The sequence below is a fragment of the Acomys russatus genome, chromosome 18 (assembly GCF_903995435.1).
Source record: "Acomys russatus chromosome 18, mAcoRus1.1, whole genome shotgun sequence".
Lineage (NCBI taxonomy): Eukaryota > Metazoa > Chordata > Mammalia > Rodentia > Muridae > Acomys > Acomys russatus.
The window spans coordinates 8,964,068-8,990,339 of record NC_067154.1 but is presented as its reverse complement, the minus strand read 5'-3'; the positions used below and the strand labels follow the sequence as shown (position 1 = coordinate 8,990,339).

The following is a 26,272-nucleotide window of genomic DNA, read 5'->3' as shown; positions in this document are numbered from 1 at the left end:
GCCGTAGGCCCTTTGTGAAGCGCTTCAATGTAAGCATGTCTTAAGCTTTGCTGGGCACGCAGATTGAGTTAATTGCCATCAGCAAACTTTTTCCAAAATTGCGCTGTGCTTAAATATGCCTAAACCAAACTGCCTGATGTCAGACACTAGAACCGGTATGGGCTACTGAGTCCTATTTGGACAGGATTTCCTTCCTGCCTCACGTAACTCTGCCCACCCTGGCGGTCGCAGTGACCCTCACAGTCTTTAAACAGAGCAGAGTTGTCATTAGCATGGACTACATAGGAGCAGTGAACCTCACTGTGGGCCTTGCTCATCTGTTAATATAAGATAGGTAGATCTTCCCTGACTGCCCCAGAAGTGGAAAGAACCCCATGAGCGGATGAAATATAGACAGCCTTATAAAATAGGGCAGTAGGAGAAGGAGTGGAGACTGATCTTCAGAAGGCTCCATGCTTTGCTTGCTCTCAAGACTGTGCCAGGAGGCGTTCATGGCTAAGGATGATTCTTTCTCCACTTCCCTAATGAAATCTGTATAATGCAGAGATTGGAGTAAGCAAGCAGGAGCTGCAGTAGGGGACTTCCCCATCCTCGGGGGCTCCTTGCAGGCAGCCAGGTATCACTGGACAGAGTTCTCTCTAAGCTGATCCACTCCCTGGAAACCTCCTGCCCAGGATTCACAACGTGCATCGTCACCAACAACTGGCTGGATGACAGCGACAAGAGAGGCAGCCTGGCCCAGATGATGTGTGAGCTGAGCCAACACTTTGACTACCTGATAGAGTCCTGTAAGGTCGGGATGATCAAGCCTGAGCCTCAGATCTACAAGCTTGTACTGGACACCCTGAAGGCAAAACCCAGTGAGGTCAGTCGACACGTTCTCTCTCAGGGAAAGGGTGTTCTGGAGATCTTACAAAGGGGAGCCATTCATTTACAGACTGGGGTGCACTTGGGGCCTGGCAGCACGGTCCTAGGCCCATTCCTCCTGTGTCAGAAGGGGATGTTTTTGACCCAATCTAGAATGTTCCATTGATGTAGTCCTTTGTGTGGCTGTAGGTTTCATCAAATTCTGTTAGAGTAGCTACTTATAAAGAAACAGAGACCCTGGGGGACTTTGCCAAGGACACAAAGCTAATGAGAGTCACCCCATCCAAGGATGATCGGGAGTAGGTCTCCTCCTGCTATAGCCTCCCTGTCCGATCCCTGTCCAGGCATCATGTCCTACTTGAATCCTGTCTCTGTCCATTAAGTGTCCTGGGAGTCTCTATGCTAAAACACTGTATTAGGATCTCCTACTCTAATCTTACAGGGTAGCTGGACTCAGGTCCCTTTCCTTCATGCGTTGTCCCTTCCTTCTGCTTGGACCCATGCTCAGAACAGACAAGAACAGGACAAGATGCTCAGGACAGCACCTAGGCCCCTCCCCCATCCCTGAGGATCCATATTCTTCATTTCCTCATCACAGAGCTGCCCTTGGTCCTGTTCTCTTGTGTTTCCTTTTGAGGTTCCCATCACACAAGGTGCTTCTTCTGGCTGACACCCGTACTTTTTGGGTCCAGGTTGTTTTCCTGGATGACTTCGGGAGTAATCTGAAGCCAGCCCGTGACATGGGGATGGTCACCATTCTGGTCCGCAACACAGACTCCGCTCTGAGAGAACTGGAGAAGGTCACAGGGACACAGGTAACATCCAGTCTGGGCAGTCTGGCGAGGAGACCAAAGTGCTCACTTGGGTGATTCTAGGGCAAAGAGAGGCCATCGCCCTTAGTTCAGGAAGTCCATGCCCCTGACCAACACCCATCCATTTTTTTCTGTGCAGTCAGTGAGCAAGAGTTTAAACCAACCTTTGACAAGTCAGGACACTAAGCTAAGAGAAAGGTGTGTAAGGGCTGGAAGATGGCTCACTTGGCAAGTGTCTGCCATGCAAGCATGGGGACTGAATGTGGTCTCTACCACGCCCATGGAATCTGGGCATGGTGGTACTTGTGTGTACTCCTAGCACTGACGACACAGAGACAGGCAGATCCTTGGAGCTCTGACCAGAATCTAGCAAGTCAAAACACTCCTATTTGTGTTGGGAGCCGTTCACCCTCTCACTGTTTAGGGCACGGTGCTTTTACTCTTGTGCTGTTTTGCTCTTCTTTCCCCCCGTGTCACAGAAATAGGGACACAGCCGAACCCTAGACAAGAGGCTTAGAGGACACTTTGAGACAAACGTGCTTATGTCTGAAATAGGGGTGGGGCAACCTCACTTCTGGAGCCAGTTTCCCAGTGATCTCCAACAGTAGCTGACAATTTCCCTGTGGACTGTACATCACAGGAAGCTATTGGGAGGAATCACTATTGTGTCCTTGTCTCCAGAACTTTAAGGTTGTGGTAAAATACATTTAACAGAAAGTTTACCATCTTAGTCATTTTAAAGTGAGCAGGTACATGGTATTAGGGATGTCCAGAACACTGTGCACTCACCTCCACCCACCTCCAGACTCTTCCATTAAAAAAATAAGAAGCTAAAACCTTGTCCCCATTAAATAATGACTCATGCCATCCCACAGCCTACACTCTACTTTTGTCTTTATAAATCTGACTTCTGGGTGCCTCGTATGAGTGAAATCACACACTGTTTGTGCTACTTGGTATAACGTCTTTAAGGTTCATCCATACTGTGCCATGACCTGGGTGGGACTCACTTTCTGATCTAGGAAGCCTCCTCTGTCTTTAAGGGAATAAGTTCCAGAGTTTATGCCCCCATTTTAGAGGCCCAGTATCTCAGAACATGACTGGATTTAAATTCAGGGCCTTAGAAGAGGTGGTTGAGGAAACAGGAGATTGGAAGAGGGAACTGCTGCCTAATGTGACTGTTCTCCACGTAAGAAGTAGAGAGTAAGCCAAGGGCACAGAGAGGGACCATGAGGACACAGAGGGTGATGGCTCTCTATAAACACAGAGCGGGGTGTTGGGAGAACCTGGTCCTGCCAACACCTTCCTCTCAGACTTCTGTCCTTTCAAACTGAGGAAATAGCTATCTGTTGTTCAAGCCCCTGCTCTGTGGAACTCTATGGTGAGAACTTGAACAATCTAAGACAGGCACAGAGTCAGGCTGCAGCTTACTGAAGGGCACAGAGTAGGGCTGCCACTTACTGAAAGACACAGAGTCAGGAGATGCCTTCCTATAGAGGCATCACAGAGAGGCAGTGGCTATACCTGGGCCTCAGCCTGGTGGCCATCTGAGAACTTCTGTAGAGGATGGTCTGAAATCATGGAGATATGCAAGACTTGTGTTTCTCTGGTTTGTAGAATGTTCATTTGTCAGCCCCAGGGCTGTTGTGGAACACTGCCAGCCATGAGGGACTTGGGATGACAGAAGACCTACATTCACCCACTGAGGGCTTCCAAAGTCACATAGGATGCCTAGTTATTAGATAGGCGATGAGAGACTGTAGAGAGCCATATGTGGTTTTTGGTTTTTTTGTTTGTTTGTTTTTTGTTTTTGTATTTTTTGGCTTGACCAGGGGGCTATGTATTCCCATCTGTAGTCCATTGGCCAGAACTCAGTCACAGGTCTCCATTGGACTGAGACAGCTGATGGAATTTAGCCATACCCAAACTGTAAGGCACTATAGGTGATCCATAAGTACCACCAGGACTCAGGAGGAGTGGCAGAAGTGATGTCTAGGGTCTCACACTCTCTTCCACTGTGCCCATTGTACTTTTAGTTTCCTGAGGCCCCTCTGCCAATCCCTTGCAATCCAGATGACGTCAGCCATGGATATGTGACAGTGAAGGTAAGCCAGGCAAGTTCCCGCTGACCACAGGCCATAGAGTGACATATGAAATAAAAATGGCCGCTCAGTTGTCAGACCACAAAGGTACAGTTAGGAAAACAAAAGAGAAAAAAAGTGTTGTGAGTGACTGGAGCCCCTGGTGGAGCCTACATTTTTTTCTGAAGATCCAGGACTCAGTCATGTGACTACACCAACTATTCCTAGGGCTAGGTATGTCTAGAAATATCAGCTTGTGCCAGGGAGGAAGGATAATGCAGACATTAGAAGCCCTAACAGTCATCTTGCCAATAAAAACTCTCCCCAAAAGGACTATGTGAACAATCATATTTAAAAAGCAAACATCTGAGGAGTAACACACTCACTGTGCGAGCGCGAGGGCCTGAGTTCCACATGAAAAACAAAGGTAGGCACAGTGGTTTGTGTTTGTAATCGCAATTGGGAGGCAAAAACAAATATATCCCTGGGTTGCTGACCAGCAAGAATGGTGAACTCTGTAAGTTCCAGGCCATGAGAGGTTCTATGTATAAACAAACAAACAAACAAACAAACAGAGTAGGCAGTCCTTAGGGAATGTGTCTTGATTACCTTTCTATTGTTGAGATAAAAGACCAAGGCAACTTATAGAATAAAGAGTATAATTGGGCTTATGATTCCAGAGGAGTAGCATTTATGATGGTTGAGCAAAGGCATGGCAGCAAGTGGCTGGAGCAGCAGTGGAGAGCTCACATCTTGATCCCCAAGCAGGAGATGGAGAGCACACACTGAGAATAGCACACACCCATCCAACAAGGCCACACCTCCTAGTCCTTCCCAAGCAATTCCACCTAATGGAGACCAATTAACCAAACACATGGGGCCGTGGGAGTTATTCTCCTTCAGCCCACCATGCATACACACACATGTATCCTCACATACATCACACACATACACGCACACATGCATGCATGCACATGTGAAGTAAATAGTTTTTCATAAGTTAGACATAGACTTCTACAAAATAAACTCTCTGTTGAAAATTGTAAGATAGTGCCAGTACCAAGTCATGTTAGAGAGGAAGCTAAATTGTTTTGACTCTGTTTGTTCTCAATCTTTTCACATCATAGTGAAAACTGCCTGGTGTGTTACCCACATTGGCCATTGCCAATTCCCAGCCATTGTTACCTAGCCTTTGGGTCTTGATCTGAGGTGGCTGGGTCAGGCAAGATCTGGCTATCCCCTGTAAAGGCTGTGCAATGCTATCTGCATGAGGGAGTCCAGTTCTGCCTGCGCTGGCACCAAGATTCCTGTCATACCTCCCTCTCTTCCACAGCCAGGCATCCGCCTACATTTTGTGGAGATGGGCTCTGGCCCTGCCATATGCCTCTGCCATGGGTTTCCTGAGAGCTGGTTTTCTTGGCGGTACCAGGTAAAGGAAACTGATGAAAGTCCTCCCACATCAGGGTGAAAAGGGGGCGGGACATTTAGATGGTGTGGGACAGCCTAAGATAGTATGGATGGATCATCTCCAAATTGTGACCATGAGGCCTCAACAGTGCTGGGCATAGGAAGAACCTTGGGGCGATACTGAGCCTCAAGACACCTGCACCAGTCAGAAGGAGGCTCTTGAGAACATGCTACCCCTCCTCCTGGGAAATCTTAGCAAGGAACGCGGAAATATACAAGACGTTCTGCCAGTGTGCTTTGATACAGTGTACAGCCCCCACCACTGCCTGTGGCAGTCCTGTGAGATGGGCACCTTCTAGCTCCATGGGAATGACTTTAGGTGGAGCCATTTACAAGACAGAGGGAGGAAAGGATGCAAACAAGTAGCATCATCAGCTAGAGGACTGGTGAGACCACACTGCCTTGCCCTTGAACGGTTTTGTTTTCCAGATCCCTGCTCTGGCCCAGGCGGGCTTCCGGGTTCTAGCCTTAGACATGAAAGGCTACGGAGAGTCGTCCTCCCCTCCCGGTGAGTTGCCTGTGCCATAGATGATAGATGTCCCGTATGGTCATGCGTCTCTGCGTTCAACATCTCTAGCACCCTGAGTTCTCCAGCCCCCCTTGAGCTTGCCCTGTCCAGGTAGGTTGAGTGCATCTGATGAGCCCCTGATCCTTTCCCACGGTGTCCCAAGGCTCTGAGTTTGGATTCCTCTTTGAACATCCTGAGTAACCCAGGAGGCCCACAGGCTTGTGCTCGAGGGCGCCCTCTGCTGGTCATCAGAGATGTAGACAGTAGGGTACACCAACTATTTCTAGAAAGACTGCGTTTAATTCCTCCGCTTTCCCTCCCCTCTGCCCTGGCCACACTCATTCTGCATCCTCTCTGTGACTCGATGCGTCGTGTCAGTGGGCTCAGTACAATAGCTAACCTTTCAAAAGTGGCTGATCTCCTGCTTCTGTGTTTATTCCTGTTGGACTGCAGCTCGCTCTCTTTCGGGATAAATGCTTTCAGTGTCCAAACCACCATCTGACTGTGCGTTCCTCCACCAAAAACCACTGGTTGCCCCATCTTTGGGCTACTTTGATGAGCGCAGCTCTGGACACGGGTGCGCGCGCACACACACACACATCCCTGCCTTCTATTCTCCAGAGCTACTGGATTCTGCAACAATTGTAGGTCAGATCCAAGCGCTGTGGCTACAGAGCCCAAGAGTGAGCATTAAATAGCCTCTCAGTCCTGAGGCCATATGTACATTTACAAAGCATTTTTTGGATAGGAAGATTTCTTCATTTGTGTCAGGCTCCGGTGAGTTCTTAGTCTAAAGGTCTTCAGAGCCCAGTTGTGGAGGCAGGGGTGTGATGCAGCCAGGCACAAACACAGCTCCTCCAAAGAATTAATGACGCCGTTGACAGCTGGGCTCTCTAAGCTGCTCCCCATAACCACACTGATTGCAGCTGTCATGTCTGGCTCCTGTGTCTGAGGCCCACCGACCCAGTCGGGGGCTTTGGCCGCTCTCAGGACCACCCACCACATCCCTTGACCTGTCATGCTGGAAGGTGCAGTGCGTCATCCCCTAGGTGTGACAGCATCTGCTCGGTGACTCCTGCATCCTGAATGACCCAAGAAACTAAACTTTAGACTAAAGGGACACTTTCATCTCCAGAGCCCAGGGAAGTCAGATTCCCGGTTTCAGTTATGAGAGCACTTGCTTTATATTTTCAATCTGCCGGGAACCTGTGCATGATATAGACAGATTAAAACCGTTATTGAATGATTTGGTTATTTTTCCTATATTCCCACCATTTGTCATTGGTGTTGTTTGTTTTGTTTTGTTTATATGACACTTCTTTTTCTTTGTGCTAACTGGAATTGCTATTATTGTTTTTTTTTAAAGTCACTTACTCCCTAAAGGAGTCTTCAGATACAATGCAGCACTTACCAAATTTCTGATGGTTTCTTTTTTCCCTGAGGCAGGTATTTGCTATTTATCTTGGTTGGCTTTGGATTCAACTTCTTGCTTTGTCTCCCAGGTGCTCAGTGGCATATTTTTAGACAGTGCATGCAGGACCACACACATCCACAAAGAATTGGATGCATTTTGAGAAAAAGCATAAAGCTGGAGAGATTTGAAATTAAATGTTGCCTGGTTTCAAACATTATTCCAAGTTCACAGTAGTTAAGGGATACAATACCAGTGTGAAGACAGAGGTCTTGAAAAGTGGAGAGACTAGAGAGGTCAGAAGTAAACACGTGTGCGAGCGTGCACACACACACACACGTGCACACGAACGTTAACTGGCCTTTGACAAAGGTGCCACGAACACACCTCAAGGAGAGGCTAGCTTTTCAACAAGTGACAGAAAAAAAGCCAAAAGTGAATCAAATATATATATTAGTTTTTTGAAACAGGGTTTCTCTGTTACAAAGAGCTCTGGCTGTCCTGGACTCTCTTTGTAGACCAGGCTGGCCTCGAACTCACAGAGATGGGTAGACTTTTATCTTTTTGTTTTGTTTTTCAAGACAGGGTCTCTCTGTGTAGCCTTGGCTGTCCCTTTGTAGACCAGGCTGACCTTGAACTCATAGCAATCCTCCTGCCTCTGCCTCCCAAGTGCCAGGTTATTAAAGGCATGCACCACCACGCCCAGCTGACTTTTATCTTATGTCATATTCAAAACCCAACTCAAAATAGACTTTAAAAAAAGTAAACAGAATCAATATATTGGGAGGGCTTTTTTTTGTAAAGGGAAGTTCTTATTTATAAAACTAAAATCATATTCTGTCTGTCTCTCTCCCTCTCCTTCTCTCCCCCGCCTCCCCGCCACCATATGTGTGAGGGTCTCATTATGCTGACCACAATAGTCTTGAACTCACAGAGATCTGCCTGTCTCTGCCTCCTAGATGCTGGGGATTAAAGGTGTGTACCAGCATGCCTGGCATTTATCATTCATTCATTCATCCATTCATTTCTAATTACAGAAGTAGAAGAATATGCCATGGAAGTTCTGTGTAAGGTAAGAAGCCGCTTCAGTAACATGTGCAGTGTCCTTTCCATCCTGCGTGTCCCCATGACATAAGCCAGAAGCATGGGTGTCCCTCTAAGCCCCAAGAAAGCACAGTGCGCAGCAGCATTTGGGTGTTGGTTCTCACTGAGCACGGAGGAGACAGTGCTAAATCACAGCCAGCACATATGAAGCATAGTGTTTCCCAGACAAAAGGAGGCAGCCTAAGGTTGCTGCCCATGGTGACAGGGCGTAGATCCAGATGTAAAGCCTTCCCTTCCCCACTCTTTCCACTCTATCCTGAGCACCGTCAGCCACCAGCACTGTGTGTATAAACGGTGGCATCTCTGCCACAAACAAAAGCCCAGCTTCCAGGCAGGGCTGCTCTCTTGCCTCAGTTTCCCAGCTGTGACTCTTCTCCTCTTCCCTATCTATCTTGCTCAGATCTCCCCACCCCTCCGGTCCCACCACCACCCACTCACCTGGCCTCCCACTTATTTCTGTCCGAATCTGTTCTCAGGATGCTTCCTCTGGGTTCCTCAAAACAAACAAACAAACCAAACCAAACCACACTCTCGCATGGGGTCCTGAGGCCAGAACAAACAAGATGAAGAGAAGAATCCCTGCGCTATCTTTGAGGCATCACTAGTACATCCACTACCAGGAACTAGCCCAAGAGAACTGATGATGAGAAAGCCCAGACACCACTGTTCAAAGCTACAAGCACAAACGTCGACCCAAACACCGTCAGCTAACGAGTGTGTGGGAACTGCGCCATACTCTGTGCGCTGGGAAGTTACTCAGGCAGGCAGAGTAGGGAAGCAGTGGTGGAGCGTGTCCCGCGTGAGTGACTCTGGAAGCTACAAAGTTAAGCAGGAGCCAGTTGCACATACCACTTAGATTAATGGCTGCCAAAACTCAAGGAAATGAGAATGGAAAGTGAAGCCTGGTTGGTACAGAGCTTCCTTTTAAGGCAGTGAAATGTTTCTGATACTGGATGGTGGTGGCAGTTTTACAACGCTGATTATACCAACCCCACAGAACTGTGGACTTTAAAGAAGCTAATTGTATGATGTGTGACTTATATTTATAACATGCTCTTTTAAAAAAAATCAACAATAATTTAAATGTAAAGTTGCTTTAAAAAAAGCTGGAATTGGCTGGGAGTGGTGGCACATGCCTTTAATCCCAGCACTCAGGAGGCAGAGGCAGATGGATTGACGTGAGTTCGAGGCCAGCCTGGTCTACAAAGGGAGTCCAGGATAGCCAAGGCTACACAGAGAAACCCTGTCTCAAAAAAAAAAACAAAAACCAAACAAATAAACAAACAAACAAAAAAGCTGAAAGTAGCTTAAAATGTAGGGTCAGAGGAAATGGAGTGAAGACCCATGTCACAGCTTCTTTTTGAGTGTCTATCAAACTTTGTCACCATACTTAACCAAATATCTTGCAAGCCCATTTCCCTCGACTACAACTCCAAAATTTATGTGGCAGTTCATCATATAACTCTTACTTTTTGTAAAGCTGGACTCTCCTTTTATTTAATCTTTATCTTTAATTGACAGGTAATGTGGTCTTTCGTGCATAGCAGGATGTTTAATATCCATTATAGAATGGTCACATCTATGTAATTGACAGATGCATGACCTCACACGGTGGTCATCATTTTATGGTGACAGCACATGACATTTACCCGACATCTTTCAAGAATATATCATCACTAAAATTATAGTCACTTTTCTATACAGTAGGTCTCTGGAAACTTACCTACGCCCCCCCTCTCTGATCATAATTATTTATTCCTTGGCCAATCTCATGCCCACCCTCCTCCAGTGTCCTGTCTTAGCTTTCACTACCGCGCTGTCTCATAGATAACCATTTAAGACCTCATAAGAATGAGCTCCTCTCCCTCTCTCTCTCTCTCTCTCTCTCTCTCTCTCTCTCTCTCTCTCTCAGCTTATTTCATTTTAGCATAATATTATCTATATTGCTACAAATACATTGATTTTACCCTTTTGTGTCTGACTAGTATCCCTTTACATATGTGTCCCTAATTTTCTGCATCTGTCATCAACTGATGGACACTTAGATTGATGCCTTTTTTTTTTTTTTTGGCTCCTGGAGAAATGCTGCAATAAACATAAGTCTGTTTGGTTGGTTGGTTGGTTGGTTTTTTGAGACAGGGCTTCTCTGTGTCACCCAGGCTGTCCTGGACTCACTTTGTAGACCAGGCTGACCTCGAACTCACAGCGATCTGCCTGCCTCTGCCTCCCAGGTGCTGGGATTAAAGGCGTGCGCCACCACGCCCAGTTTCATAAATGATTTTTATTATAGGATGGGACCCTTTCCTCTACTCATCAATCTACTCATCAAGTATGTTTATAGCCTCTGGATTCCAAATTTAAAATGCTGCGTACAATATAGCATAGTATTTGTTAGAATTCAGTGATGTTCGGATATGTGTCTACACCCAACTGGTGTAGCTTTTGATGCAGGGGGTCAACTTTTGCAGGTCATGCTCTTGGGTGTAAGATGCCATGAATGGCTGGGGCTGTATGTTTTACAAGGTTCTTAGGATTCAAGTATGATTCTTAGCTTGTGGAGTGTGCAGAAGACGCTGAACTCACTCTAACTTCTATGATGGACTAGGATGTGGAAAGGTGTAGAGTGAAAATTTTGGAATGTTGGTTTATTTTAAAAACATGGAAATATTATTATAAGAATGTGCTTTTATTTTAATCCCAGGTGTGGGGATATACACGTCTGCTTCAGAATGCCTATAGAAGCTGACCGAGGTTTGCCTCGTGCTCTAGCCGTGGCATGATTTTGCCGACTGCAGACAGTTTCTGCGATTGTGTGACATTTGGAATTCTGAGGATTTTTCAGAGGGTATAGAAATGCTAGGGCCCCAAGAGACGTGTTGGGTTGTTGGTTTGGTATTGGTTGCTGTTAGTTGCTATTGGTCATGGTTTGTTGAGTAGTCACAGGCAAAGAAGAAATTAGATATCCTGATGTCAAAGATCAAACTTCCTCCAAGGAACTCCATGCCCCTAATCAGCAGGAAGTAGTCTAATGATGATGTCACCATATGACGTCACCACCTTTCTGACCCCTGAGTTTATTCAGGGATCTCTTTCCTTTCCTTTCTACCTTTTTTCTCTCTTATCTAGTGTTAGGAGATTGAAATGGTGGAAGAAAAGGGTGGGGAAGAGTGAAAGAAAGAAGAACCCATGAAGTAGCAAAAGACCAGCTACAGAGGTGCTCCTGTGTATTTCAGCAGGGTGTGTCACCCATGCTGTTGTGGTTTCTTGGGCTCTGTGAGTTCCTAGAAGTGATGGCAGAATATGAAGTGAAGATATCTGTGTGTGCTTCTCCAGGACAGAGTCCACGGTTTCTATCAGAGACTGCAGGGGTCTTAGGAGGCAGAGGGACCACTGTGGTTCAGGAAAAGGGTACAGACTCTTATGATAAGACCTACCCCACTGACCTTTTTTTTTTTTATGGAGTTTCTATACACCTTAACTGTCTGACATCATGTCTTTTGTTTTGTTTTGTTTTAGGAGATGGTGACTTTCCTGGATAAGCTGGTAAGTCATTCCTTCTCGCTGACATCTTTGGAAAATTCTATGTGGATCTTGTTGATGAAAAAAGATCTGGATGCCTTGGCAGGGAGAGGCGGGTTGGCTATTGGTGACCATGAGCAGAGAGAACCAAGGAGGGGAGACATGGGCTTCAGGCAGTGTATGTGTGTGCTTGGGGTTGATCCAAAATTAAAGATATCCAAGGGTGAGGCTGGAGCAGGCGCTTGGCTGTTCGTTCAGGAAAGTGGAGGTAAATCCCTTTGTTGGCTTCTGTCCAGGAAGAGGAACCTTGAGCACCAGGGTAAAGCATGGGGAAACGATCTCAAAGCCAGTGTTTCACAACTCATTAAAACGTGAGCCCTTCTGACAAATCTCAGATCATTACGTGATGATGCCATTGCTGGCAATGTCAAACTCAGTCACGGGAATGAAAGCCAGCAGTCACGGTAATCTGCGGACTGCATGTACTATTCCCCAGACTGCTCTACCATGCCCTCTGCCTCACAACATTAGGCTGGAGTGGGATGCAAACGCTGCAGGATGGAGCCTCGCTTATTAGGTGGATATAAGATGGAGGGACAGCTGGGGTGACTGACTTCTGGATCACTGTGCCAGAGACAGGAGGGGATAAGGGCTGTCTCCACTCCATGGCATTGGATCTGTGTGTGTGTGTGTGTGTGTGTGTGTGTGTTTGTGTGTGCGCGCGCGTGTATGATGGAGACCTCTAAGCGAGCACGGCTCAGTCTTTACTCTGTGGTCTTCTTAATGCACAACTTTTAGCTGGCTGAGAATGTTTCCAACTGGAAAGAGGGACTCATGGTTTCAGGTCAGTATGGTCACGTATCCATGCCAGACAGATCTGATAGGACATAGACAGGAACCTGGGCTAGCTGTGCACGTGCCCGCAGGGGTGGAAGTTGAAGCCACTGGGACAGATCTATTCCCCAAAGACAACAACCATTCAGGCAGAGAAAATCCCTAAGGGCTGAGTTGTAAGAAAATCCACCATCAGCAGAGGAGAGATCCAAGTCGGAAATATCTGCTTGGGACACCCAGGCTCACTGAAACCATGGGAACATTATGGCGAAGGAAGCGTCTCATGTTGAGACCCATCAAAAGGGTTGGAGCCAGGGGAACCACACAGGGCTACTCCCTGTGTGCTGGCTCAAACAGGAGAGAAGCATGGAACCTGCTGGGACCTAATGAAGGTACTTAGGGAGGTGACTGGCGTGGAGCACCATGGGATATAAAGGGAAAGAGCATGGCAGGGACCTGGGACAAGGAGCCACCTTCAGAGAGGGTGGAGAGGCTGGAGGCACCTGAAAGGCCTCAGATGGCCAACTGAGCAGCATGGTGGAAAAGGGAAGAGAGCCTGATTTAGTCTAGGTTGGGAGACCTGCGTCACAGCTTGTGACTGTCACTTAGCATGTGTGTGCTACAAAGCGGATCACTTCCTACCTGGATAAAAGGCATTCCAGGCTACAGGAAGGACTCCACCACTCCTGAATATAGTAGGTGTTCAGGGGAGCTGTTGCCATTAGCAACAGCTTCAGAAAGGGGAGAAGAGGTGGAAGGTGATTTTGGACTTCTTGTGGCTAGTTAAGGGAGAGGAGCTCCCAAAAGAGTAAGGGTAGAGTTGTAATCACGCAGTGAATGATGACCTTGGAACCTGGAAAGGAAAGTTACCATTTTTAGGAGACAAGGTGGGGTGAAACAAAAATCGATTTGAGAGAAGGGAGAGCGAAAGAGAAGGAACTCACGCCTAGGGGTCCTGTCTTCTAAGGGCATTAATTCAAAGCCTAATCATTCGCAGAGACCGGGCAAGGATGAGGATGTATGAGGGGTGGAGTTAAGAGTGGTCCATGCTTTAGAGGAGTTTCTGGCGGCATCACTGGCCTTATCAAGGAGAGCCTTTGGCTCTTCCCTCCCCATCCCAGAAGTCCATCCTTAGCGTGTCTCTTCTTGTTCCTCCAGAGAATCCCTCAAGCTGTGTTCATTGGCCATGACTGGGCTGGGGTGCTGGTGTGGAACATGGCTTTCTTCTACCCTGAGAGAGTGAGGTAAGCAGCCAGGTGCGCTAAGGATTTACATGGCTGGACTTAAGAGTCCCCAAGAATGGCTACAGGCTCCTCTGCTCTACAGCACTGCCAGAAGACAGCTATGTAATAGGAAGGTAAGCACACCAACGCTGACCTACTGAGTCTGACGCAATGACTGGCAACAAGGCAAGTCATTCAGAGCCAGAGTGTCTTGTGGGAACTCAGTGCTGACTCTGAATAGAGTGGATAAAGGGGCAATAAAAGGTTTACAGAGTCACCCCATTAAGCAGGAGAGTGTCACCCTGGATCAAAAGCCAGAAAGATGTGGCCTTGAAGTGGGTACTGTGGCACATGCCTGTAACATTTTACTGGCCAAAGGAGCTTTTGCCTGAATAGCATCAGACCGGAGTGAGGCATCCCAGCATGCCCTGGTCTCCAGTTCTTCCATTGTTCTGTCTCGGGCTCCCTAACCCTTAGTTCTGTACCCTAGTTCTGTAGTGATTGCTTCCAGGCCCTCCCAAAAAAGGGGTGTGTGTGTGTGTGTGTGTGTGTGTGTGTGTGTGTGTGTGTGTGTGTGTGTGTGTGTGTGTGTAAGGCAGGTAGGTTGAGTGGGGAAATCCCCATAGGCTAGGAACCGCTGTTCTAATCCCACTCTCCCCCTCACTGCCAGAGTGAGACCTCCCACCTTGGCTTCCTTTTCAACCTGAAATGTTCTGAGTTGTGTCTGTCTCCTTAGCAGGCTCTTTGTTTTAACGTTGCTTCTCCCTGCAGGGCAGTGGCCAGCCTGAACACTCCATTCGCGCCGCCAAATCCAGATGTTTCTCCTATGAAAGCTATCAGATCTCTCTCAATTTTAAATTATCAACTGTACTTTCAAGAACCAGTAAGTGTGGGGCACCAAGAGCCGCAGGGCCAATGTGGCGTTGCCCTTCCTTTCTTTCTGTTCATGTCTTTCCTCTTCCTCGCCTCTCTCCTCTTCCTCCCATTCTCCCTCCCTCATTCAGTTTATCTCTGCCTCTTAAATATTCTGAAGCATTAGTTAGAAAGGACTTTGAAACAAACAAACAAACAAACAAAATGCTGGGCATGGTGGAGCATGCTTGTAATCCTAGCACTCAAGGAGGCAGAGGCAAGAGGATCTCTGTGAGTTTGAAGCCAACCTGGTCTACAAAGTGAGCTCAAGATAGTCAAGGCTCCACACAAAAACTCTGTCTGGGTGCCGGGGTTGGGGCAGGAAAGAAAGAAATGACTTTGCAAACAGGCTCAGCCATACTGACCACAGATCCAGTGGGCTCTTAGTGATAGGTGAACATGTCTTTGTGTCAGGCTGGAGTCTGCTGCTTCTGTAAGGCGTGGAGCAAGGGGCTAAGTGCTCACTTGAAGCTGTTGGTCTCCAGCTCTTGCTAGGGACCTTGTCCTCTGCTCAGTGACGACTGAGCCTTGTGAAATGACACCAACATCCTAAGAGCCCCACAGCAGGCACTCAAGAGTGTTGGAAGAGTGTGGGGTTGTTCTCGATATCAGCAAAAGTTCCACAAAGATGCCGTTCAAAGGCAGCCCTGGCCTGTGGGGATCCTTGTGATGGGGTCTGACAACCCCTTTCACAGGGGCTCTCTGAGAACGCTGTGGGTCACCTGATCAGAAAGAACAAGAGTCTGTCCTCGATGCACTCTAACTACTGAACTACACAGCCCAGCAGCCGCTGAGCTGAATTGTGGGAAGACTTCTGAACCACGCAGGCATGTGGCTTGGAGTTCTCCCAGCAGCCACACCTCCTTCAGGAAGCTCTGCTTCCTCCCATCACCATCAAATAGCTCCACCCCCTTGATCCCACACTGCTATGCAGGTGTGCTCCTGGCTCACCTTGCTCTTGCAGCATCCATGGATGGCCCCAGCGTACAGCAGGGCTGACGAATGATGTTCTCAGAAAGGAGAATCGTACAGCCATATGCACAGAGCCACATGGTGACAACGGTCCTGAGCCCTTGCACCCTTGAAGAGGCCACCTTATTTGATTCTGCACATTGTGCCCCTTTGAGGTGAATCTGTGCCCACGTCGGGAAGAAGTGGGGACATTGATCATCCCCAAATGCTGAATTTGCAGTTGGAGATGTTTTATAAAGGCCATGTTGGCTTCTTAATTACAAGCTCACTCATTTATAAGATTTGATTACAATAGAGAATCGATGGATACTGTCTGCGAGGTGATGAACGCCTGGCAAGAAATAGCAACGGGAGGCCGTAGCTAGGCAGTGATGGATGAGAGCCTGCGCGGCCTGTGAATCACCCTTGGACAGGATTCTTATTGAGAGCCGACATCACTCCAGCAGCAGCTGATGATAATGAGCACAGGGCATATGTCAGTGTCTGGGGCCCTGAAGAGGCCCCCACAGAGCGCTGACCTGGTGCCTAGAAGAGTAAACAGAAGCTGAGAGGCGGTGAGACTCAGAAACCACGCGGATACAGAGTTCTGCTCAACCCACAGGGAAGTCCGCCATGCAGACAAGGAGAGGGTACAAAGGTGAAGGCTGGAACAGGAGAAGGTTTAAGAAGGCTTGTGCTCCAGGGTATGTGGGGAAAGGCTGCATTTTCACCATGACAAATGTTCTGTCAGCCCTGCTAGGAAGGGACAGTTGCTTCTGAGCCCCCGAGCTAGCATTGAAGAATGGCCTTTAGGCTCCAACACACATGGCTCCAGCCCAGCACTGGCACTCATGAACTGAGGTGCTTTACTCCTTTCTCTGATCTGTAGACAGAAGAATGATTCTTTCTAAGTTAATTAATTTGGGAAATTATTATGACCGTGGTTCTCTTTAAGCAGCCGGCTCCCCAGTGATTGACACAGAAAGACTATGATTTGTTATTATGCTGTAGGCACTATCCTGAGCAGATTCTGAGCTAGTCTATCCTGGTACCTGGTACCTTTAAACCCCACATAAAAGCCAATCACTTGCCAATCTGATGGCTCTCAGGAGGCTTCTGCTCCATCAATCTGTCCTTACAGCCACGTGCTCAGTGCCATCTTGCCTCATGGAGACCTCTCTCCCTCCCTCCCTCCCTCCCCCTCTCCCTCTCTCCTTTTCTCCCTCTCTCCCTTCTTTTCCTTCCCTCCCTTTCTCCTCATCTCCTGTCTCCTCCTTCCCCTTCCTCTCTCAACTCCAAGCCTGGGCACCTACAACTCCACCTCTTTCCCTTCTGCCCAACCATAGGCTTCAGCATCTTTATTTGACTAGTCAGGGATAATTGGGGAACAGTCCCTTTTTCATCACACAGTTACAGGAGATAGTCCATCATTCATAGCAATGCCCATGGCGGGGCGGTAACCAGATCACAAGGCACTGAAATTGGCATTTGAAAACACAGTTGGCCCTTCCTCCAACACTTGTCCTTAAGAATTTCCTGTGACACTGTGAGGTGGTTCTTGCAGTGCACAGTTCATGTTTGAGAGTGACAAAAAGACACCAATGAGGTTAAGCTCAAAGACTGCTTGCACTGAGGCCGATTGCACGCAGGGGCCATTAGCTGCTCTGATGCTCTTGTTTGGGCCTTTGGGAAAAGGAGGCGTCTTCATAGTGGCCTTGGAATGTTGGGCTTCTCATTGTTGTCTCCGGTGACATTCCTGATTCTCAGCCAAAAGAAAATCGATACTGAGGCCCAGAGTGAGGGTCTCTTTCCTCTTTCTTATTCCCCTAGTTTTCTCTGTCTCATCCTGCCTCAGGCTGCTCCCCAGCTTCACACACACCTTGCCTGGCTTCATTCTTAATTTTTCTTCCTATCATTGAAGCAAGGTATTAATTAATAGGTGCCCAGAAAAGCTCAACAAATGGAAAAGAGGGAAGGCAGGAGTAAGTAGAAATTATATAAGGAAGGAACACGAGCAAGATGTTGACTCCAGCTAGGCTTCCAAAATCTTGTTTTTTGTTGTGCCCCTGTGTATCTGGTAGGGAAAACCTTTAGCCACAGGAGTGTCCTTGCTATTGGTCCTGTTTTGTGCTGGTTTTATTCCTGGGCAGCCGTAGGAACTGTGTGATGCCATCAGCTGTGGGCAATGCTGGCTAGTGTTCGCTATGCCTCTGTGGCCCTTTGGCTTCTGTTCTGCATTATGTCTAGACTTCATGTTGGGCTGACGCTCGTTGGTAGATGGAGGAAAAGATGGCGAGTGTCTGCTAGGTGGCATGTGACCTCCGCTGCACTGGACAGCTACTATCATGAGTACCTGGGGTGCGAGTCCACTGGGGGATGTTGGTAAAATGAAGTCTGGTTCTGTGGAGCTGCTGGGGACCTGCATTCTAAGCATTCTACCCAGGTGAGGAGATCTCTGCTCCCAAATGCCAAGCCTGGAGCAACAAGGCCCGTCATCAAGTCCCCAGTGAATTATTGAGGATTTAGCAAATGTTACAGTCTCCCACCCACACAGCCAATTCTGTGGTAATTCCAAGATACTGAAGAACTTCTGAAAGCTACCCTAAGCATACCCAGCTGTTTTATCAGGAGCCACCTCGCTCTCATCTCATGGGCCCAGGCCTTGCTTGCCTAGGCCATGCCGGCTAGCCAGCAAGCTCTAGGAATCCACTTTGCGACAGCTGGGCTTGGCAAATGTGTGTCACCTCACTCAGTTCTTCACATGGGCATTAGACATCAAACTCGGGTCCCTGTTTTTGCAGGACAAGGAGTTACCAGCTGAGCTGTCTCTCTAGCACTGAAGACAAAGCACTTACCGTGGGATTCATGCCCTAGTACAGCAAGCCTGTGCATCCCAGCTCTTTCCTCAGGTCAGAGTATCCTTCCTCCATCTGCACAGCCAGGTCCTACTCATCTTCTCCAGTCCAGCTCCAGCCTTCTCTCCATCAGTAAAAACAAGCAGTTGTCTTTGGGGAGTAAACTGTCGCTTGCTTTACAGCCCTCACTGCTGCTGCTTTATTCTCGAGGTATTTGCCACCTGCCTAACTCCCTAAGAACTCTTTTGGCACCCCCATGGATTCAAACAACATTCACAAGATGAGTTAGTGACCGTGAGTACTTCACAAGAAATGCCAGGCATAAACCGGTTGCAGAGGTGCACGTCTGTCATGCCAGCACTCAGGGAGGCAGAGGCAGGTGGATCTCTGTGAGTTCGAGGCTGGCCTGGTCTACAAAGCGAGTCCAGGACAGCCACGGCTACACAGAGAAATCCTGTTTCAAAAAACTCAGAAAGAAAAAGAAATCCCAGGGGTATTTCTGACATTTGAGTACATTTGCAATGACTAACTCCTCCTCCACATTGCAGGGGATCTCTGTTTTGCCCTAAATATGCTCATAGTTATGTATGTTACATTTACAAGGATGATACACAGGAAGAGGAAGTAGAAGAGACGTTGGGAGGCGTGTACCTCCAGGTTCCCCTCTACCTACTTATTCCTCATGCCTGCACCCTGGCATCCAGACCACAAGGCGTTTGAAAGCCTGTCGTGGCCTAGAATAGATAAGCAATTATCTGTAATAACACTCTCACGAGTCTCAAACACCTGGTAATTTATCACCCACCACCAAGGACGTGTGTCCCAGCTCCTAACAAAGGAAATGCGCTGCCCTGTCCTGAGGGAGATAGCCCTGAGATCATTCCAAAGGTCTGTAATGACTTTGGATCAAGTCGAAGAAGAAGGTTGAAGTTACAACAGTCAAACGAAGAAGAGCGCGGTGAGGCTGTGAGCAGAGACGTCTCACCACTTAGCTCAAATCTACAGCAGCCTCCTCGAAGTCATCCCTCATAGCAGGAACCCGGGCAACACAAAAACAGCATTATCCACAAACCCATCTCCCTGGAAGCACCTCTGTTAGCATCTTATACTTTGTTTTAGCTTTTTTTTTTTTTTTTTTTTTTTTTTTTTGTAGCATACGGCTCACAAATATAAAAATCAAGGAATGTAATTCTAACAGAACATAGGCTGGATGGGACTGAAGCCAGGGCCTCTTGGCCTCAGTCACACCAGAGAGGGGGCTACCGTTTGCCGGGCTCCTTGAAGGGAGCTTTAATTTTGCTTTCTTGCCTGTCTTAGGGAGTAGCCGAGGCTGAACTGGAAAAGAACATGAGTCGGACTTTCAAAAGCTTCTTCCGAGCAAATGATGACAGGGTAAGAGGTGTGTGTGTGTGTGTGTGTGTGTGTGTGTGTGTGTGTGTGTGTGTGTGTGTGTGTGTGTGTATTTTATGTTGGATTATGAGCTCATCTTATTGACGTTTGACCTGTACCAGCCTGTTTGTTTGGACTCTGGACCCACTCTCTTTGGTGGTTCAGCATGGTTTTTCTTACATTCTGGTGGCAGTACTAACCAGGATCACTTCTTTGGTTCACACCACAAGAGTTTCCATATCGCATGAACAGTGTAAATTCAAATGCACATACCTGTGAAGGTGGCGCCCCCCCACCCCCATCCCTTCTGTGATGGAACTGTAGGGACGCCTTTCTGTTTGCTCTTAGTACCAAGCTGAAGTGGATAAACTTTCCATCTGCCAATCATGGGTAGACTTTTTCACTTTACCTTTCCGTCTGTGCTTCTGTACATTTAGGAGGCCTGGGTTCAGCTTTCCTCTGTGGCCAGGCAGGGAGCCTCCTGTTCTAATTCCTCACCTTCTGTATCTGAGGTCTCATCTCTCGCTCCCAGTGTCTGACAAGCCCGAGCCAGTTACGTTCACTCAGATCTTCAAAGTGCCCCAAACAGTTTGTGGATGGGAGCTGCAGCTCCTCTCACCCTGAGAGGCCCCTTTGCTGCCTTCCAGGCTTGGCGCGTGTGTTATGGCATGGGCCCGTTTGCTGTCTCACTTTCTGTGATTTCAGTCAATCTCGGCTACCCATGATCCAATAATATCAAGGGGCAAAGTCTACAGATGAAGCGTAAGTTTTAAGTTGGGTGCCACCCTGAGAAGTGTAACGCAGCCTCACGTCGTCTGCTCTGTGTTGATACAAGTGGGGGCTATCTATTGCAATGTTGCTATAATTATTCTATTTTAATATGGGCTGTTGGATCTGGTTATCTCATGGCAGTGCCTCATTGATGAATCAAACACTATAGGTGTCATGCCCAGGACATGCATGGAGCACACAGCACCCAGTGTTCTGTGCAATCCCTGGTGTCTGGCTTCCATGCCCTGTATGTCTTAGCACACTGGCCCTAGATGAAGGAGTTCTCCTGTGGTCCTCATGCATGTGAGCTCTGCTGTGATGTGAGTTACAGTCTTCTTACTTTGCCTCACTCACAACGTCATCCCTCCCTTCTCTTCCCACAGGGTTTCCTCAATTTGCACAAAGCCACTGAGTTGGGTAAGAGGTATCCCTGGGAAAGAGCGGGCAGCAGGGTCATATAAGCAGAGGCTAGTAGATTCCTGTCCCTTTTGCCCCAGAAGAAGCCCTAGCTTGCCTTGCTGTCCTGAGCTTTGACTTGGCCAAAAAGGTCTCCTAATGATGAATGGTACTAACCTAAGTACCCACTACAGAGCTGAGTGTCAGAATCCTAAGATGGTTTGAGGACCTGGGGACAGTATCTGGGCCGACCACATCCCAGGATGAAGAGGCAGTTGCTGCAGTCACCAGTGTATGCAGTGAAGATTGCACTAGACCCCACCTAAATTTCCGCTGGTCCCTCCGCCCCAAGGTCCTGTTCTGATCACTCCTGTTCCCCCTCATGAGGACCGTCATGGTCACCCTGCTGAGTGGGATTCAACTGAAATCAGATCTGGGCTCATGTCCTCAGCCCCCAGCATCCAGCACTCACCCCACAAATGCCTGTTTCGCCTCTAGCACTGCCCCCTAGCCGTTGCTCATTTGTATCTAAATAGTGATGGTCACCGACGCTCCTGATGCTGTTGCTATGACGTCTTGATTATAAAGAGGAAATGGGTCTCAGAAGGTTGGCCTGCGTCAAGAGGCCGAGCTGGGACCTGACCTTAGAGGTCCTCTCCTCTGAAAACAACTGCTTCCTTGCCTCCCTTCTTTTCAGTCCCTTGCTAGTTTGTCGGTTCCATGTTCTGAGCACCTGGCTAGGGAGGCCTGGGCTGGGGTGCTGCCAACAGAGAGCTCAGGGGTGTGCAGGGAGACAAATCAGCACTAAAGAAGTGAGACATGCAGGTTGAGGTTGCGGGGTGGGGGTTGCTCAGGTGGGACCAGGCACAGGTTGGGGTCAGAGGTTGGTGCTCAGGTGGGATCAGGGCCCAGCGGGGCGGGAGCACCAGTGTGATCTACTTACTCCTTTGACTGACGTTTAGCATCAAAGCCTGGAGTGATTGTGTCCTTAACTCTTAGGGTTGTACAATGAAGTGATATGTTTGTCTCTGAGGTGCCTTTAAGGGCATTTCCAGGACAGTGCGAACCTCTGAAGACAACATGGCATTCTATAATGAGAACCCCACAATTGGGAGGATTCCAACCCCAAGAAATTCAGTGAAGACAGACAGATGGACAGGCACAGAGGCACATGAGGCCTTCACTCCATGTTCAGATGGGGTGGTATCCACTGGGAATGGCAGCTTTAGAGCCATTTGGCCTGTAGCGGGAGAGGACACGGGTGTCTTTTTGCAGGGGGAGTCCTTGTGAACACTCCAGAAAATCCGAGCCTCAGCAAGATTACTACTGAGGAGGAAATCGAGTTTTATGTACAGCAGTTCAAGAAGACTGGCTTCAGGTAAGCAGAAGGGGACCCCAGACAGGGTGGAAGGGTGCTCAGCTGTTGGAAGATGGGGGCAGTTGCTCCCACCACAGCCCCTGTGAGCATCATAGGGACCTGTCTGTAATTGAATACCCCTGTACCACTACCTGTGGTGAGCAGCTTCCTTTTGGGTAACCTAGCTTGTTCTTTCTTGTGTTTATGAGGTCCCCAAAAGGCAGAGGTTTTTAATCGATTCACAGCCATAGCTCCTCCAAGAACTGAGACATGACTTCATCCTGTCTTCAGAGAAGGAAAAACCATGTGACCCCAAATGCGCATGCATGGTGGTACCTTTGTGCTACCTCCCATCCTCCATAGCCCTTTTCACTGAGTTTCCTGGGGCAGGAACATGGCTTCCGGGTGGGGATGGGCTGTCCTAAGCTCCCACTCTCTGGTACATACCTTGAACATGAGGATAACCTATAGGATCAGCTTCTGTTGGCCCCCAAGTCTCCTCAGAGGCACCAGCCTGGTGGCAGAGAGTTCCTGTACTCAGCCTCGCTGAGGAGGCAGCGGGTGTGAAGAGGCAGCCTGTGTCTGGGGACCCCACTCTTGTGTCCTGCAGCAAAACTGTCCCCGGCATAGCTGTCTTTGGGTAGCGTGGGCCACTGTGAGCCAACAGTGGTCAACTCCTGGAAGTTCACCTGCGTTACTGTCCGATCCTCTCCGCAGAGGTCCTCTGAACTGGTATCGGAACACAGAAAGAAACTGGAAGTGGAACTGTAAGGGGCTGGGACGGAAGGTGAGCGATGTGGCCTCCTGCTGTGCACACACACACACACACACACACACACACACACACACTCAAATATGCATCGCACACATAGACACCAGACACATACATATGCCACACACACCACAGAAACACAGCCACCAGACACAAACACATGCACACACACATATGTAACAACACACACACACACACAAACACACACACACACAGGATCACAGAGCTGCCTTTAAGGCCCTGTTACTCCCACCTGACAAGACCCGAGTCCTGCACTGGGGCCTTGGCTTCTTCCTTGGGCTTGGTGTGGGCTCTACTCACAGCTTCCTGTTATAGCCTCTTGCTGGTGAGACCCCTGGAATAGTTTCTGGTGCTCAGGATGAGCAAGGCCCTGGCCAGGCAATGACAGCATTATATGGGATGTGTGAGTCTCCTAGTGGGGCCCTGCTTGGCCAGGGTCACTTGTAGGGATGCTATGGACAATGGCACCAAACCACAGAGGCATGCTGGGTTCTTAAACAGAGGTGGCTTTTGCCTCTGATTGTGCCACCTTTTGGTTTTGTCTCGAATCGCAATTTCCTCATCAGTCTGCCAGATGATGGTTTTGTTTGTTTGTTTGGTTGGTTGGTTGGTTGGTCTTTTGAGACATGGTTTCTTTGTGTAGTCTTGGCTGTCCTACACTCGCTTTGTAGACAAGGCTGGCCTCGAACTCATAGCAATCCACCTGTCTCTGCCTCCTGAGTGCTGGGATAAAAGGTGTGTGCCACCACGCCCAGCTCAGATTATGGTTTTTAAATCTCTGGGTCTATAAAGAGAATAATTTTACATCCTAACTGCTAAAAAATCAAAACTTGTACTTTTTCAAAGCTAGCCTAGCAGTTTAGAAGCCAGACTTTCATCAGCTCCACCCAGTTACCTCCTTTTTCACTACGTGTAATGGAGTACTTATAAACAGGCTTGGTCTGATCCCTGTGTGACATTGGGAAGATCACTTTGCAGGGCTGATGCTCTGTTGCCTTTTCTGCAGTGAAGAAATAGCAAGACCAGTGCCTGCCTCAGAGAGCTGTGCAATCGAGAAACGGTTTCATGTGCCAAAAGCTTTGTGAGAGGGTCCTGGTACAAAGTAGTTCTTTGGCTGATGCTCACCTGTCACTGACACATGTGGCCACATGGCAGATCCATAGAGCAGAGGGGTCAAGGCGTGGAGGGAAATAAGGGGGGACACTGTAGGGTAGACAGGGTGATGCTGGGCATCAGTTTCAGCATCAAAGGCACTTTTGAACATGGCAGGTCACTGAGGAAGGGTGACAAGAAGCAAGGTGTCCTGTAGAGTCTGCAGCCAGGTCAGCCTAAGGCTGCAAGAAATAGCAGGCACATGGTGCATGCGTGCAATCCCAGATACTTCAGAGACTGAGGCAGGAGGATCACTACTCTGCAAGACCTCAACCCAGACGAAGTTAAGGGGTGAAGGCCTCAGCTCCATGGTAGAGCACTTGTTCTATCTAGCGTGTGAGGCTCTGGCTTCCACCCTTAGCACTGAAAGAAAAAAGATGGGGGCACAGGGAGTAGAAAACAAAAACAGTGGAGTGAGAAGAGAGTCTATGAGGCATTCTCCAGATATCAGCATCCCTGGAGTCCCCTTCATCTGTCACCACATGGAAAGGGAGTCATTTTTATCCTCTCTGGTAGCGCACAAGTTACTGTCATGCTGTTGAATCTTGGCTTCGCTCTTTTTTTTTTTTTTTTTTTTAAATATTTGTTCCATCACGTCTCTATGTGCAACAAACGCATGCAATACCCTCAGAGGCCAGAAGAGGGTAGCAGATCAACTGGAAATAGAGTTACATATGGTTGCCTGTACCATGTGGGTGCTGGGAACCAAGCCCAGGTCTTTGGAATAGAACCTGGAGCTTCTACAAGAACAGCAAATGCTCTTAACTGCTAAGCCATCTTTCCAGCTCCTGGTGTATCTTCTTAAATCAAGAGGAGTCTTGTCTTTTATTTAAGAATACCTATCTCGGGCTGGAGAGATGGCTCAGAGGTTAAAAGCACTCACTGACTGTTCTTCCAGACGTCCTGAGTTAAATTCCCAGCAACCACATGGTAGCTCATAAACATCTATTATGTTATCTGATGCCCTCTTCTGGCCTGAAGGTGTACATGCAAACAGAGCACTGTATACATAATAAGTAAATAAATACATCTTTTTTTAAAAAGCTATCTTCCTTCCTGGTGCCATTTAATTGGTTTTATGAGCTAATTGAGATACATACGAGGTCAGCTCCCCCCACCCTTCTAACACACACACACACACACACACACACACACACACACACCTGCATTGCTAGATCCAAATTCTGATGAACCCTCCCTGAAAAGCTTGGTGGAAACAGAGGCAGGGCGGAAGGGGTGAGGGCTGTTAGTGGCAGATGCCCAAGGTATCCTTCCCTGGGCACCGATGGTGTCAGGGCGACCAAGTGCCAGCTTCCCTTATTACTTGTTTCCTCCAGATCATGGTCCCAGCCCTGATGGTCACAGCTGAGAAGGACTTCGTACTCCGCCCTGAACTGACCAAGAACATGGAAAACTGGGTAAGGGAAGAGCCCTGCACCATGTGTATCAGAGGATCCATAGAAGAGAGCACTGGTGCCCATAAGGGAGGCAGCAGAAGCAGTCATCCCCACAAGGCTGGATGCGGGTCAGCTAATGCTCTGCCCTGACCCAGCTGCATTGCTGACATCACTGAATTCTCCCAGGACATTCTGATAAGGTCCCTCTGCCTTTCCTCATTCCTGTCCTGACCACACAAGGGTCCTCCGAAGGTCATCTATGGGGATCATGGGGGAAAGGGTTTTCTCCCAGAAGCCTCTGTTCCTCATAGCCCTGACCCAGAACTAGCCCTATGAATGTTCTACTGCTGATCTGCCTTGCGTGGGGTTTTCTTTCAGATCCCTTACCTGAAACGGGGACACATCAAGGACTGTGCTCACTGGACACAGATAGAGAAGTAAGGAAGGCTGGGGTCCCCGGGTGAGGAGAGCGC

General features: G+C 48.3%; 1 protein-coding gene across 1 annotated transcript in view; it reads left to right on the top strand.

Moving 5' to 3' along the window:
• Ephx2 (epoxide hydrolase 2) overlaps window positions 1-26,272 on the top strand; it is a 38,129-nt gene that overhangs the window by 11,343 nt on the left and 514 nt on the right. Inside the window, exons 4-18 of the mRNA XM_051160735.1 lie at window positions 675-865; window positions 1,560-1,682; window positions 3,716-3,784; window positions 5,094-5,189; window positions 5,657-5,735; window positions 8,184-8,218; window positions 11,767-11,793; window positions 13,762-13,847; window positions 14,598-14,709; window positions 19,862-19,936; window positions 21,088-21,121; window positions 22,376-22,478; window positions 23,175-23,244; window positions 25,740-25,820; window positions 26,178-26,236. Coding sequence (XP_051016692.1) covers window positions 675-865; window positions 1,560-1,682; window positions 3,716-3,784; window positions 5,094-5,189; window positions 5,657-5,735; window positions 8,184-8,218; window positions 11,767-11,793; window positions 13,762-13,847; window positions 14,598-14,709; window positions 19,862-19,936; window positions 21,088-21,121; window positions 22,376-22,478; window positions 23,175-23,244; window positions 25,740-25,820; window positions 26,178-26,236 — 1,240 coding nt within the window. The remainder of the gene's footprint in view (window positions 1-674; window positions 866-1,559; window positions 1,683-3,715; window positions 3,785-5,093; window positions 5,190-5,656; window positions 5,736-8,183; window positions 8,219-11,766; window positions 11,794-13,761; window positions 13,848-14,597; window positions 14,710-19,861; window positions 19,937-21,087; window positions 21,122-22,375; window positions 22,479-23,174; window positions 23,245-25,739; window positions 25,821-26,177; window positions 26,237-26,272) is intronic.